General features: G+C 39.1%; 2 protein-coding genes and 1 long non-coding RNA gene across 7 annotated transcripts in view; 2 read left to right on the forward strand and 1 right to left on the reverse strand.

Moving 5' to 3' along the window:
- Window positions 1-467: 467 nt before the first annotated feature.
- LOC144628007 (inhibitor of growth protein 5-like) overlaps window positions 468-16,310 on the reverse strand; it is a 42,750-nt gene continuing 26,907 nt past the window's right edge. For all 4 annotated transcript variants that reach the window (XM_078486051.1, XM_078486052.1, XM_078486050.1 and 1 more), the window contains 2 exons: window positions 1,497-1,586; window positions 468-671 (listed from right to left, as the gene is read on the reverse strand). In XM_078486051.1, the coding sequence (XP_078342177.1) occupies window positions 644-671; window positions 1,497-1,586 (118 nt within the window). In that variant the 3' untranslated portion in view covers window positions 468-643. The remainder of the gene's footprint in view (window positions 672-1,496; window positions 1,587-16,310) is intronic.
- LOC144627925 (caspase-3-like) lies at window positions 2,367-2,894 on the forward strand (the record flags this gene model as incomplete). The annotated part of the gene is made up of 1 exon (XM_078485950.1): window positions 2,367-2,894. A coding segment is annotated over one exon (528 nt), but the record flags the coding sequence as incomplete, so codon positions are not given.
- LOC144628425 (uncharacterized) lies at window positions 11,425-13,254 on the forward strand. Of its 2 annotated transcripts, XR_013566252.1 has the most exons (3): window positions 11,425-11,846; window positions 11,980-12,033; window positions 12,167-13,254. It is a non-coding gene; the product is annotated as an uncharacterized LOC144628425 (long non-coding RNA). The 2 variants fall into 2 exon arrangements; XR_013566251.1 differs by having other exon boundaries at window positions 11,980-13,254.

Raw genomic sequence — 16,310 nt, forward strand, 5'->3', positions numbered from 1 at the left:
TTTGTTTTATAAGTTAATGAGCTTAAAACAGGCCAAACTGACTACTTTCAAAGTTGACCATTTTGCTCATTGTTTGAATATTCAGAGGAGATTTTCTCTGCGAGTAAAAGACTTGTCACCAACGCACACACAATTGCCTGGGAAATCCCCTTTTTGACGGATGTTTTCACGGGATTTAAGCCATGATCGGAGCCAAGATCCGAGCCAGGATCCAAGCCAGAATCCGAGCTAGGATCCTAACCCTATAATAAAAGCTAACCTTAAACAACCCAACCTAAAAAGGTTAACCGGAGTGCTATTTAGACCAACCGGAGTGCTATTCAAGCCAAACAGAGCGCTGTAGTTAGGCTAACAGAATCCTGGCTCGAATCCTGGCACAGATCTTGTCTCAGATCTTGGCTGAAGGTTAAGGTACCCTCGTTAAATCTAGTAGATGACGAATTAAAACTCAACACATTGAGGAAGCTGACTGTGATAATTTATTTACTTTCTTTTCACCTGACTTCGCTACAAAATGAACCACAAACAGAGGAATGATCTGTTTTTGTGCTTCTGTTATTTGCTCCTGTTCTTTGTTACTGGAACAAGAACTATTTACTTAAAGTGTGCATTTTTATTGGTTATTAGACGGGCCTGTCTAACTTCAAGTATAGAGCAATGGTATGCAACTCCTGTAGAAGAAAATATATGAAAAGCACATGAAAAACTTAAATAGTTGTGGATTCCCTCAAAACATTAAGATTTGCAAAAAACAAGAGTCCGTTGCCCAGGGGGGGGGGGGGTACTCGGGATTTTAAATGACGGGGATGATCGAATGGGTGCAAAATTCAAGACACAAAAAATTCATGAGGGCTTGCAACATAATCCAAAAAAATCCCAAGATGAAAACTTAACCCCTCAAAAATCAACAGCAAAACACGTTTGTTTGTACTTTATTAACAGAAAAACGCAGCCAAAGCACTACCAGGAATTTTTAAATACCCAAAAACATCCCTACTTAAATCAAAAAATACTTGCCAAATTTTTCTACCCAAAAAAATCCCGGAATCGAAGTTTCGAACCCAAAAAAATCCCCATAACTTAAAATCCCGAGTACCCCCCTGGGATCCGTAGCTGAATATTTTTGCATGGAAAGATTTTGCTTGCACATTCATGATCTAGTGAAATCAGAAAATTAACAATCATTGACTGAGGTGGAGGTGAATAGTGGTGGATATTTACCAACCCACGAAGCAGCATAGTAAATATCCACGTACATTCACCGACACTGAGGTGAATAATTGTATTACTATATATACCACACAAGTTGAATAACTAACTAGCAGACTATAAACATCACTTTTGGCAAACGAGGCTACACGCGAAGGCAGTTTGTTTCTCTTTAGCTGCTCGGAGGTGTATAGTACTTTGCTAATCACCACCGATTTAACCAATCAGCATGTGGGAAAAGCACTATTCCACTTGTGTAGTATATACTGAATACAAACTATTTGTACCTGAAGGTTTTTATGAGGCTCCAACAAAGATGGCTCAAAAATCTTGTGATGGTCCATGGTTTCAAACAGCTCAAAGTCAACAAAAGTAATCTGCGAGGAACAAATACAAAGCAAACCTTTAAATCTATAGGCCGTACGTTAAGGAGAACATTCAATCTTAAAGGTAATTTAAGTACATGTGAACCCTAATTTAACATCTAGAACAAACAACATTCATGTACAGCTGTAGCTATACAAAAAGGAAGAATGATATTTGACATAATGACAGAATTCCATATAAACAGCATATAAACTAATGTTGAAACTGGAACCTGTTGTACGCTTGTTTAGGCTCTACATTAAGGATCAGGCTTGATTAAGTTTTGTTAGCCCTAGAGTTGTACCCTAGATATACTGATAAAAAATGACCAAAGTTTATTCTTTACTTGTCACCCCCTCCAAGAAGTCAGTTTGCCACTTGGCAATAGGCCAGTTTTTCGTTACATTAAAATTCTAACTTGTGTCAGAAAGTTAGTGGAATAAAACAATAGAAGTATGCATTAATATTGTTGGTGTTTTTTAATCACTATTTTCTCAATCTGTGATGGTTGAAACAGGCAATTTGTTCTCAAACACAAAATCCTAAAAGGAAACCAAACGAAACAACTGAAACAAGCGAATCCCATTACCATTATTGAGAGCTAACCGTATAAACAGGCTAATTAACCCGAATGCTATTCAGGCTAACCCAAATGCTTTAGTTGGTCGTTTCATTTTGTTTCTTTTTGGTGGTTTTGGTTCTTTTTGTTTTGGGTTTTAGTAGAAGCCATCATCAGTTTGTTGTTTGTGTTTTTAGAACTTTTCAAAGTGGTTGGTTATTGAATATAATCTATTGTATTTCCAGCGCATGCTCCTTGTCAAGCGCCTGCAGGGGAAGATATAAATTACACAGCAGGATCTGGCTATGTACTGGTGATCAACAACAATATATTCCCCAGTAGGGGGGAAGTGGAGCGCCCGGGTTCGAACGACGATGTCAAAAATCTAAAAAGTCTGTTTGACGATTTTAATTTCGTTACGAGAGTCCATAAAAATCTCACTCAAAGAGAGATGGTGGCTCTACTCACAGAAACAGCAGAGAAGGACTTTTCGAGATATGACTGTTTCGTGTGTATATTATTGAGCCATGGCAACAAAAATGGAATTTGTGGAAGTGATGACAAAGTTATTAACGTTGAGGCTATCACAAAGCTGTTTCGGCGGGATGAATGCCCTACTCTTACAGGAAAACCGAAGGTTTTTTTTATTCAAGCCTGTCGTGGCGGGCTTCAAGACAGAATACCTCTTGAGAGTGACGGTGAACCCGTCAAACCTTCATCATCCCTGCCGGCAGATGCTGTGGATACTTTTTTAATATAATCTACTGCACATGCTCCTTGTCAAGAGTCCTCATGAGATGATATAATTTACAAGGTAACATATGGTTATGTCATAAATAACAATATCTTTCCCAACTCGGATAAATAAGAGTCAATGAGAGTAATAATTGTTACAGATCAACAATTTGTAGCGGAGGTGATGGGTGACTATTTCTCAACAATGGCAATTGATATCGGTGGTCAACATGAATTGAAACTGATTGAGCAAGCCTTTAACAATCATCAAAGCGTGGAAGCTGTCCGTCATGCCTTCTATGACTCTCACTTTCAGTTCGAAGAGACAAATCACAGCCAAGTCAAGAATAAACTTAGAAAGTTAAACACAAGCAAAGCACCGGGATGGGACGAAATCTCGCCAAAAAACCTCAACTTAACTGCTGGAGCCATTGCAGCCCCGTTGACAAGGCTTTTTAATAATGGCATTAGTACGGGACAGTGGCCAAGTGGCTGGAAGATGGGAGTGTGGAATAGAGACGAGAACAGTCACATAAGCTTATATAAACGTACAGAACGTGCAGAAGAGGATTTGTCTCTGTCTGTAAGATGATGGTTCTGGTAAGTTTATATTATGATGAAGCTACATGTACTTCTGAGCAAACTTATCTTGATTGAACCCTACCACATGCTAATAGGTTTTCTCAACTCTACGCAACTACTAACATCACGTCTTTACTCTTATCATCTCGAGTAAACTTTCTACTCTTATCCCTCAAGGCAAATTTACCACATAATAACAACTTTTCTCAACTCGACTCAACTCTACTACACCATCACAATTTTTTCAACTTGACGCAAGATGTGAATACCCAACTGTTGTCCTCTACTCTGCTGGACACCACTTGAATCTGCTTTACTATCATGTACTCTACTCCAGCATCTACGTACGTTACTTGACAGATCCGGCCATCCATGGCCAGGCCGGCTCCATATCATGACAATAGAGGAAACGGACGTAACCGATCTCCCTCCTGGTATGACACGACTGAATAGAAAATTTGTGTTTAAAATATTTTTGTTTATATGGTTAAAGCTGTTAGTCCAACAGATCCGGCCACTGATCAGGAAACAGAAGAAAGCGAGCTCCCTCCTGGTATGATTCAACTGAATAGAAAATTTGTGTTTAAAATATTTTTGTTCATATGGTTATAGCTGTTAGTCAGACAGATCCGGCTATCCATGGCCAGGGCTCCATGACAACAGAGGAAACCAACGTAATCGATCTCCCTCCTGGTATGATAGGACTGAATAGAAAATTTGTGTTTAAAATATTTTTGTTTATATGGTTAAAGCTGTTAGTTGGACAGATCTGGCCATCCATGGCTAGGGCTCCATGACAACAGAGGAAACCGGCGTAACTGATCTCCCTCCCGGTGTGATTCAAATGAATAGAAAATTTGTGTTTAAAATATTTTTGTTTATGGTTATAGCTGTTAGTTGGACAGATCCGGCCATCCATGGCCAAGGCTCCATATATATAACAACAGAGGAAACTGACGTAACTGATCTCCCTCCCGGTATGATAGGACTGAATAGAAAATTTGTGTTTAAAATATTTTTGTTTCTATGGTTATAGCTGTTAGTCAGACAGATCCGGCCATCCATGGCCAAGGCTCCATGACAACAGAGGAAACCGGCATAACTGATCTCCCTCCCAGTATGATTCAACTGAATAGAAAATTTGTGTTTAGTTGGAACAATGGAAAGAAATTTCCATTCATTGTGTTCAGTATCATACTCCTGCAAGGACATGTCAGTTGAGCCATCTGGTCCAAAGCAGCCACACACATAAGTGCTCACTGCACTTATAAAATCAGCTCTTGCAACAACTGTACTTGCAATGGTACTCCACACATCAATGGCAGGGTCGTACACTTCACAGAAGTTTCCCTCTGTTGCACCATCTGCTAGGTCTCCAAACACAAACACTTTCTGATTGACAGCTACACTGCATGCACTGGATCTGCCTTCAAGAGATGGAGCAATCGTACCCCAAGCTTTTTCTGCTGCATCAAACCTTTCAACAATTTTCATCTTCAATTTTAAAAAATACAGAGACTGAGGAAACCAACAAAACCGATCTCCCTTTCTGGTATGATACGACTGAATAGAAAATTTGTGTTTAAAATATTTTTGTTTATAATGGTTATAGCTGTTAGTCCAACAGATCCGGCCACTGAGGAAATAGAAGAAAGCGAGCTCCCTCCCGGTATGATTCAACTGAATAGAAAATTAATGTGTTTAAAATATTTTTGTTTATATGGTTTTAGCTGTTAGTCTTCAGGGAATGCAACACGATGCAGGCAATGTAAAAAGAAAGACTGACTTATTAGTGGAGTTAGCGACGATTGCATCGGACAAGGGCTTCATGATTTCTGATGTTAAACATAAGAGTATTATTTAATTGTTACAGATCAACAATCTGTAGCGGAGGTGGTGGGTGACTATTTCTCCACAATGGCAATTGATATCGGTGGTGAACATGTATTATAACTGATCGAACAAGTCTTTAACAATCATCAAAGCATGGAGAGGCTATTCGTCATGACTTCTATGACTCTCACTTTCAATTCAAAGAGACAAATCACAGCCAAGTCGAGAATAAACTTAGAAAGTTAAACACAAGCAAAGCACCGGAATGGGACGAAATCTCGCCAAAAAAACTCAACTTAACTGCTGGAGCCATTGCAGCCCCGTTGACAAGGCTTTTTAATAATGGCATTGGAACGCGACAGTGGCGAAGTGGCTGGAAGATGGGAGTGTGGACCCCAGTCTTTAACTGCTGAACTAGAAACGTCTAAATTAATGATCGCATGACAGATAACGATGAGCTGTCACAGACAAAAGAGGAAAGAAATTCTCAGGCTGAAGATTCTGCCTTGTTTTTGATTTTGTTTTATTTAAAATGATTTTGTTTAAATGGTTATAGCTGTAAGTCCGACAGAAACCGAACTAGCACAGGTCAACATGCTTACGGAGGAGGAACAGGTTCCAGAGCCAGATAAAGTGCGACCACATGTGGCCATGCACAACCGACCAAACCAAGCTCCCACACATTCACCTTGATTCAGAGCTGGTGTAAACTTAACTGCTGGAGCCATTGCAGCCACTTTGACAAGGCTTTTTAACAATTGCATTAGTACAGGACAGTGGCCAAGTGGCTGGAAGATGGGAGTGTGGACCCCAGTCGTTAAAAAGGAATACTTTAAGAATACAACTAAAGAATTACATGCCAGCACGTAAAAAAAAGTTAAAAAGATACATTTGTATTTTGACAATTTATTTTGACAATTTTAATGAGTGGAAAGAAACAGCAGAGAAAGACCTCTCCAGATATGACTGTTTTTGACTTAGCCATGGATCCAAAGATGGAATCTGTGGAACATATGACAAGTTGATTAAAGTTGAGGCCGCCATTCTTGTGTAATGCAGTCTGTTGTGTTTTGCCCCAGGTAAAACCTTTTTAGCCACCAACAAGAGAATTTGATGCGAAAAAACAAGGGCCATACATATTTCCGAGAAACCTGGTATAAAGACTTCCCCTGGATAACACTGTGTACAACACGTAACAAAGCTTTTCGTTAAACATGCAGAGAAGTCAGTAAACAATTTGCAAGGTCTTCTCAGCTTTAGCAAGTATGCAGATGTAGCTTTTACCAGAAGTGGCTTCGACAACTGGAAGAAGTGAGCCATCTGAGGAGTTTAGAAAGCATGAAGCGTTCCAAGCTCATAAAGACGCCGTAATGAAATTTTCCTGCAAGAAGAAGAAGGCCCAGGGAGTATATGCCATGATGTCATCTCAACTTGCAACCCTACATGCCACTCGACCAGCAGGGCAACTCAAGCAGATTACGTCATAGCGATATATAAGGGGCCAAACAGAGGACGAAGGAAGCTGAAGTCAGCTTTTTAAACTATGGAGAGAAGACAGCGATACCATAAAAGCATGGCTGGATGAAGAAAAATACATGTCGCATGGCATAATCAATGAGCTTATAAGCCTAATGGGTCAGGAGGTACTAAGGCGGATCCTTGATAGCGTGAAATCGCCTAATCCATCATGGTATGCAATTATAGCAGATAAAGCTTCCGATGTATAAAGTAATAATGAGCAATTCAACATTTCCATTAGAATAAAGGAATCAAAATCTTACACAAAGAATTGAGAGAATCCATAGTCCATCACCTCAGAAAGAACCCCAAACTGGTATGTTTAATAGTATTACTTTCCTGTAATCTAAACGTGTAGTTTGGGCAAGTGTGTACTGTTAGCATTCATGTCTGTATTTGAATTGGACTTACAATTATCTGCATCAGACGATGAAAGTCATAAACAAAGTGTTGGAATGAGCTTATATTTTTATAAGCAAACAATGAATTTGTTATTTCGGATTCTTTCTTGTTAGATTTTGTTATATTTAAAATGTTTAAAATATTTCTGTTTATATGGTTATAGCTGTCAGTTGGACAGTTCCGGCCATCCATGGCCAGGCCGGCTCCATATCATGACAATAGAGGAAACGGACGTAACCGATCTCCCTCCTGGTATGACACGACTGAATAGAAAATTTGTGTTTAAAATATTTTTGTTTATATGGTTATAGCTGTTAGTCCAACAGATCCGGCCACTGATCAGGAAACAGAAGAAAGTGAGCTCCCTCCTGGTATGATTCAACTGAATAGAAAATTTGTGTTTAAAATATTTTTGTTCATATGGTTATAGCTGTTAGTCAGACAGATCCGGCTATCCATGGCCAGGGCTCCATGACAACAGAGGGAACCAACGTAATCGATCTCCCTCCTGGTATGATAGGACTGAATAGAAAATTTGTGTTTAAAAATTAATATTTTTGTTTATATGGTTATAGCTGTTAGCCAGACAGATCCGGCCATCCGTGGCGAGGGCTCCACAACAACAGAGGAAACTGACGTAACCAATCTCCCTCCTGGTATGATAGGACTGAATAGAAAATTTGTGTTTAAAATATTTTTGTTTATATGGTTAAAGCTGTTAGTTGGACAGATCTGGCCATCCATGGCTAGGGCTCCATGACAACAGAGGAAACCGGCGTAACTGATCTCCCTCCCGGTGTGATTCAAATGAATAGAAAATTTGTGTTTAAAATATTTTTGTTTATATGGTTATAGCTGTTAGTTGGACAGATCCGGCCATCCATGGCCAAGGCTCCATATATATAACAACAGAGGAAACTGACGTAACTGATCTCCCTCCCGGTATGATAGGACTGAATAGAAAATTTGTGTTTAAAATATTTTTGTTTATATGGTTATAGCTGTTAGTCAGACAGATCCGGCCATCCATGGCCAAGGCTCCATGACAACAGAGGAAACCAGCATAACTGATCTCCCTCCCAGTATGATTCAACTGAATAGAAAATGTGTGTTTAGTTGGAACAATGGAAAGAAATTTCCATTCATTGTGTTCAGTATCATACTCCTGCAAGGACATGTCAGTTGAGCCATCTGGTCCAAAGCAGCCACACACATAGACTTTTCCCTTTAAGCTCACTGCACTTATAAAATCAGCTCTTGCAACAACTGTACTTGCAATGGTACTCCACACATCAATGGCAGGGTCGTACACTTCACAGAAGTTTCCCTCTGTTGCACCATCTGCTAGGCCTCCAAACACAAACACTTTCTGATTGACAGCTACACTGCATGCACTGGATCTGCCTTCAAGAGATGGAGCAATCGTACCCCAAGCTTTTTCTGCTGCATCAAACCTTTCAACAATTTTCATCTTCAATTTTAAAAAATACAGAGACTGAGGAAACCAACAAAACCGATCTCCCTTTCTGGTATGATACGACTGAATAGAAAATTTGTGTTTAAAATATTTTTGTTTATAATGGTTATAGCAGTTAGTCCAACAGATCCGGCCACTGAGGAAACAGAAAAAAACGAGCTCCCTCCCGGTATGATTCAACTGAATAGAAAATTAATGTGTTTAAAATATTTTTGTTTATATGGTTTTAGCTGTTAGTCAGACAGATCCGGCCATCGATGGCCAAGGCTCCATGACAACAAAGGAAACCGGCGTAACTGATCTCCCTCCCGGTATGATTCAACTGAATAGAAAATTTGTGTTTAAAATATTTTTGTTTATATGGTTAAAGCTGTTAGTTGGACAGATCCGGCCATCCATGGCCAAGGCTCCATGACAACAGAGGAAACCGGCGTAACTGATCTCCCTCAGAGAACAAGTGGCTTGAGTTGGCCAAAATGCCATCTAAAGGCCTAAGCTATTCCCAGTCAACCAGTTCATGTTTCGGAAAATTGTATTGTATTGTATTGTATTGTGACACATCTGGCCATCCATGGCTAGGGCTCCATGACAACAGAGGAAACCGGCGTAACTGATCTCCCTCCCGGTGTGATTCAAATGAATAGAAAATTTTGTGTTTAAAATATATTTGTTTATATGGTTATAGCTGTCAGTTGGACAGATCTGGCCATCCATTGCCAGGGCTCCATGACAACAGAGGAAAGCGGCGTAACCAATTTCCCTCCTGGTATGATAGGACTGAATAGAAAATTTGTGTTTAAAATATTTTTCTTTATATGGTTATAGCTGTTAGTTGGACAGATCCGGCAATCCATGGCCAGGGCTCCATGACAACAGAGGAAACCGACGTAACCAATCTCCCTCCTGGTATGATAGGACTGCATAGAAAATTTGTGTTTAAAATGATTTTGTTTATATGGTTATAGCTGTTAGTTGGACAGATCCGGTCATCCATGGCCAAGGCTCCATGGAGACTGAGGAAACCGACGTAACATAGAAACTGCATAGAAATTTATGTTTAAAATGAGTTTGTTTATATGGTTATAGCTGTTAGTCAGACAGATCCGGAGCATGGCCAGGGCTCCATGTCAACGGAGGAGGATCAGGTTCCAGAACCAGATAAAGTGCGACCACGTGTGGCCAGAACCAACCAAACCAAGCTCCCGCCCCACTTTCACCTTCATTCAGAGCTGGTGTACAGAATGAACTCTCACCCTTGTGGCTCGTGGAATTATGCTAATAATAAACAGTGAAATTTTTAGCCATAACCGGGCTACAGAACAAGAAGGGGCATTACTGAACAATCTCCTCATCATACTTCATATTCTCAACATAAATATTGTGGTATTTTTGTTTCTTTTCTTCACTTAGCTTTTTCCATTTTTTTGAAAACTTCACTGCCAGTTCCTTATAATTCAATTAAGCATATTTTTGCGCTAATGGCGGACACTTTTGCTCGCAAAAGATGAAATAGGATGTGAGCGGCAATTTAGGCAGTGCAGAATCTTTCCCTCCTCTTTTCATCTTCCTCGATGTAGCGTTATCCTTCTTTTCTATTTTATAAGTGTCCTGCTTCCTACAACTATATTCACCATGTACACCAGAGACATAAACAACCAATGGGGCCAACTTCACTCAATAGTATTATACTCATAGACAACCGTGTTGCTGGATTTTTCAGCAAGAAGGGTCTGAAGCAAATGCCATGCCAGGTCTGCATGCTGACAAGAAGAGTGCTTTTTAATCCAAAGTTTCATAGTAGGACATGTAAACTCTCACGAGGAATTATGCTTCAGTATCAGATGCTGACGGGAGATGGGAGGCGCGGTGGCCTAATGGTTAGCGCGCCGGACTCCGGAGTGAGCGTTCCGGGTTCGAGCCCTGGCCGGGGTCACTGTGTTGTGTTCTTGGGCAAGACACTTTACTCTCATAGTGCCTCTCTCCACCCAGGTGTATAAATGGGTACCGGCGAAATAATGCTGCGGGGTTCCCTGCGATGGACTAGCATCCCATCCAGGGGGGAGTAGAAATACTCCTAGCTGCTTAATGCTAAGGAAACCGGGATAAGCTCCGGCAGTATGCGCCACTTTGGCTCGAAGCTGACCTTTTTTTTATATCAGATGCTGACTTTTTCAGCTGTTTTGCGTCAGCTCCTGGTCAACAAAACTACTGACAGAGGCTGCTTCCTTCCTACAACCATATTCACCATGTACACCAGGGACGTAAACAACCAATTGGGCCAAGTTCACTCAATACTCATAGACATAAATTATTGTATTAAAACAAAAAATAATCCAACTCCTTGTGACTGATACGGAAGCATCATTCCGATCTTCGTCAGAAGTTCAATAAAATTATTTTTACGAGTCATCAGTGTCTCCTTTTCCGAGGGTAATGAAGATTTGAAATACACATGTATTGAAATTGATGATTCCCCAATAACCAGGCCCAAGCGCAGGTAAGTTTGTATCAATTGAAGAAAGCAAGGTGAATTATTGCAATTATTGAATTATTGCAAGGTGAATTATTATTGGCGAGCCAGTGATGCCACAATACAGGAGATCCCCCCGCTAAGCTTGATGACGGAGCTCCTCCTTATCAGTTTGGATGTCCTAAAGATAACTATTGAGTACAATACTATGAAGCCTGCGACACAATTAAAACGGTAACAGAAAATAAGTAGTTTGTTTGACAAATAGCTAAATTTAATTGCAGCTAAAATCTTAAGGTTATAAACTCTTTAATAAATAAACTATTGATAAACTTTTTAAATACCCAAATTGTAGATTGCATGGTATTCTTGGTTAAAAAAATAAAAAAATAAATAAAAGTTAGCAAAGTTCTAAGGTGTTGCCTTCCTGTGTGGTTCTTTGCAGATATGCAAATGAGAATAAAAATATTGCACTGCAGCAAACTCCCGACATGGCCTCCACCGCAGACAACTCTGCTGCTGAGGGGAGATTATGGACCAAGCAAAGTTTCAAACATGGAAAAACTTCTTGTGGCCTTAGCAAACAGCCTTCAGAAAAGCTGCAAAGGTCTTGCCATAGAACTGACATTGCCTGTAACATGCTTGAGCACCAGCTGCACCTCAAACACGATGCAGTGAGAACTGTGCTGCCCGAAGTACGTCAGGTTACAAATAATTCTAAGAACCAAAACGCCTGTCACAAAGACACTGTTAGGAGATCTCCCTCCTGGCATGATACGACTGAATAGAAAATTTATGTTTAAAATGATTTTGTTTATATGGTTACAGGTAATCAGTCTGAAGAAACCGAACTAGCACAGGTCAACAACTGCCAAGTACGAAGTACGTCAGGTTACAAAAAATTATAAGAACCAAAACGCCTGTCACAAAGACACTGTTAGGAGATCTCCCTCCTGGCATGATGCGACTGAATAGCAAATTTATGTTTAAAATGATTTTGTTTATATGATTACAGGTATCAGTCTGAAGAAACCGAACTAGCACAGGTCAACAACTGCCAACAGAGGAGGAACAGGTTCCAGAGCCAGATAAAGTGCCACCACATGTGGCCATGCAGGACCGACCAAACCAAGCTCCCGCCACACATTCACTTTGATTCAGAGCTGGTGTACAGAATGAAATCTCACCCTCGTGGCTCATGGAATAATATGCTAATAATGAACAATGAAACTTTTAGATATATAACCTGGCTGCAGAACAAGAAGGGGCATTAAACAATCTTGTCTCTTACGTTTGTCAAAGATATGATTACCAAAGAAAATTAATTGGCCAACTTTAGCAGGAAAACCTAAGCTTATATTCACACAAGCCTGCATAGAATGAGAGATGGAAAATGGTGTTGCAGTGAAATTATGGTGTGTCACTGCGGCAGCAAACAAATGATGAAAGGAGTGACTGAGACTTTCAACATTGCAAAACTCTTCCAGAACATGCAGAGATGTTGTATCTCTCAAGCATGTTAGTTACAGTCTATAAATGCTTACATGATGCTGCACCGTCCCATTTGGCGACCTTATCTACAGATGCGTGATGCTGGTTCCCATTTTCTAAGAGGCTTTGCCAAACCGAAACCACCTGCCGTTTGGTATTCGCTCCTTCTGTCATCTTGCCCCAAAAGCATGGAACAAACTACCAGACAGTATGAAACCATTTCCGTGTTTAAACAAAAAGTCAAAACCTTTAAGGACAAATAGACAATCTTTTGCTTTTATATTTTTTTTTATGTCTTTGTTATATATTTTTATTTATTTCAGTTAGTTTTCCTATTTTATGCTTAAGATTATTGTATGTTGTTTGGAGATACTAGAACCATAGTGCTATTTACAATCCGGATTCAAATAAAGTGTATGATGATGATGATCAAATTTGATATCTCAAAGAAATGGCAAAATATTGAAATATGTCTGTGGAAGCTTTTTCTACCAATAGAGTGCCATCCAGGTCTTTTTGGAAGAAAATGGGCAACTTTCTATCACAGAAGAGAATCAAAGTGAAAGTACTAGAGGTGAAAGTGAATCAGACGTGGAGCAATGATCATTATCACGCAACATGGACGAAATAAAAAAAAAATTACTCAAGGTGCCTAAGTACCCATAAACTCAAAGGGTGTAAGTTTAAGTGGATAGGGGATGCAAGTTTAGCTACACTGAAAATCCGTGACACAGGGACTACCTGAATGAGAATGAAATTTAGGTCCTGTATAGAATTCCTGAGGATAATCTGGTCTCCAATGTTCTTCAAACACCTGACTTTTGGGATCCTGGAGAAAACGCTCTACCATTGTGCTGTGAAGCCACTGTGTCAACTGGTCAATAGCGAGTTCATTTATGCCTATATCCATTAACCGATGTTCAGAATGAAGATAAGACGTAGCCAACAAACCATGTGGGACCTAGTTGGCTCTAATTATCTAAATGTAAAATCGAACAAACATGCCTCTGAGTGTCAAAGGTCTATAAGTGCAGTCGTGTCTGCTGTTATGACGCACTTTGGGCCTGAAGAAGTGCCCGGTCAGGCGAGATAAAACAACGTCAAGGTTTATGTGGCTGTGACCATGACTTAGAAAAGGAGGTTTTTGCTAGACTGTTTGCAGTTTGGGTAGGCGGTTTATTTTTCTCACTGTAATGTTCTGTGTTGTTGTGTGTTTACCAACCTTAATTTGTATAATTTTTCATACAATTGTAACACTGGCTGCCTGCCCTCTTCAACTCTTCAGTTATTTCAGGCAGCCAGACCCTTAATAGTTTTTATTTATTTATACCTTTTATATATTTTTTCCTTTTGTAAATATGTAGGGTAAAAAATAAAGTTTGTTGTTGTTGTTGTATAGTGTCAGAAAGGTACCTTGTTTTGCATTACTGTTATCCGAACTCAAGCAACACTTTCTGCAAAATTGTCGAGCGGAAATTACTTTATCAGCTGACATGAATTTTCAAATGGGCGACAATGCTGACGGAAACAAGATATTCTCCGTATTGTGAGAAATACAGCTCGCTGAAGCCTTTTCTACAGTTACAGACAGAAGTTAACAATGTGGGTTGACCCACATAAAGACATTCCAAAGGGTGCTTTGGTTAAAAAGAGAAAAGGTGAGGCAGTAAGCCATGTTTTACATATTTTGGTGTAATTTGGATAGGGCTGGTAGATTTTTTTTCACTTTATGCATTTTGTCATAATGATTATTATTTTTATTTGTTGGTTTTTGTTTGTTCCAACTTTCTTAATAACAAATATTAAAAAAAGAGAAGGTAGGCGGGGCCAGACAAGAAACTTTTTTTTTCTTGGCCTAAAGTATATTCTTTATGCTGTATTGACTGACTACTAGCTATATAATTAGTATGCAACATGACTACATGCTTGTGTGATTAGGAAATAATCAGAATCAAAAAAATGTTTGTTTATCTAATTACAGTCAACTCCTGCCATGCGGACAACCCGCTATGATGGACACCCCGTTATTATGGACAGGAGTTGAAGTCCTGGTGAATAAGAATTACTGAAAATAACTCCCGCTACTACGAAGTGCTTTCTCTATTGCAGACATCGAATTACAAAAAGTCAAAACCTTTAAGGACAAATAGACAATCTTTTGCTTTTATAGATAAAAATAAATTAGTTTTTGTCTTTGTTATATATTTTTATTTATTTCAGTTAGTTTTTCTATTTTATGCTTAAGATTATTGTATGTTGTTTGGAGATACTAGAACCATAGTGCTATTTACAATCCGGATTCAAATAAAGTGTATGATGATGATGATCAAATTTGATATCTCAAAGAAATGGCAAAATATTGAAATATGTCTGTGGAAGCTTTTTCTACCAATAGAGTGCCATCCAGGTCTTTTTGGAAGAAAATGGGCAACTTTCTATCACAGAAGAGAATCAAAGTGAAAGTACTAGAGGTGAAAGTGAATCAGACGTGGAGCAATGATCATTATCACGCAACATGGACGAAATAAAAAAAAAATTACTCAAGGTGCCTAAGTACCCATAAACTCAAAGGGTGTAAGTTTAAGTGGATAGGGGATGCAAGTTTAGCTACACTGAAAATCCGTGACACAGGGACTACCTGAATGAGAATGAAATTTAGGTCCTGTATAGAATTCCTGAGGATAATCTGGTCTCCAATATTCTTCAAACACCTGACTTTTGGGATCCTGGAGAAAACACTCTACCATTGTGCTGTGAAGCCACTGTGTCAACTGGTCAATAGCGAGTTCATTAATGCCTATATCCATTAACCGATGTTCAGAATGAAGATAAGACGTAGCCAACAAACCATGTGGGACCTAGTTGGCTCTAATTATCTAAATGTAAAATCGAACAAACATGCCTCTTAATGTCAAAGGTCTAGTCCTGTTTTCCTACCTTCGTCTCTAGACACCAAATCTACCAAGAAGAGAAGAGAAGGTTACCGATTCTGCTGTAAGTTGTTGTTATTGGTCTTTTAACCGTTTTTTCAGTGTTTTATCTCTTTGAAAATTGAATATAATAGGTAAGAAATGACGATGCATGTATATTATATCTCATGCTTAGTAGAAACACAGTGAGTTGGCTTATCGTAAATATAATCTTAACTCTTCTGACCTGCTAGACTGTTTGCAGTTTGGGTAGGCGGTTTATTTTTCTCACTGTAATGTTCTGTGTTGTTGTGTGTTTACCAACCTTAATTTGTATAATTTTTCATAATTGTAACACTGGCTGCCTGCCCTCTTCAACTCTTCAGTTATTTCAGGCAGCCAGACCCTTAATAGTTTTTATTTATTTATACCTTTTATATATTTTTTCCTTTTGTAAATATGTAGGGTAAAAAATAAAGTTTGTTGTTGTTGTTGTATAGTGTCAGAAAGGTACCTTGTTTTGCATTACTGTTATCCGAACTGAAGCAACACTTTCTGCAAAATTGTCAAGCGGAAATTACTTTATCAGCTGACATGAATTTTCAAATGGGCGACAATGCTGACGGAAACAAGATATTCTCCGTATTGTGAGAAATACAGCTCGCTGAAGCCTTTTCTACAGTTACAGACAGAAGTTAACAATGTGGGTTGACCCACATAAAGACATTCCAAAGGGTGCTTTGGTTAAAAAGAGAAAAG

This window comes from Oculina patagonica, chromosome 10 (assembly GCF_052425735.1).
Source record: "Oculina patagonica isolate OP01 chromosome 10, crgOcupat, whole genome shotgun sequence".
NCBI lineage: Eukaryota > Metazoa > Cnidaria > Anthozoa > Scleractinia > Oculinidae > Oculina > Oculina patagonica.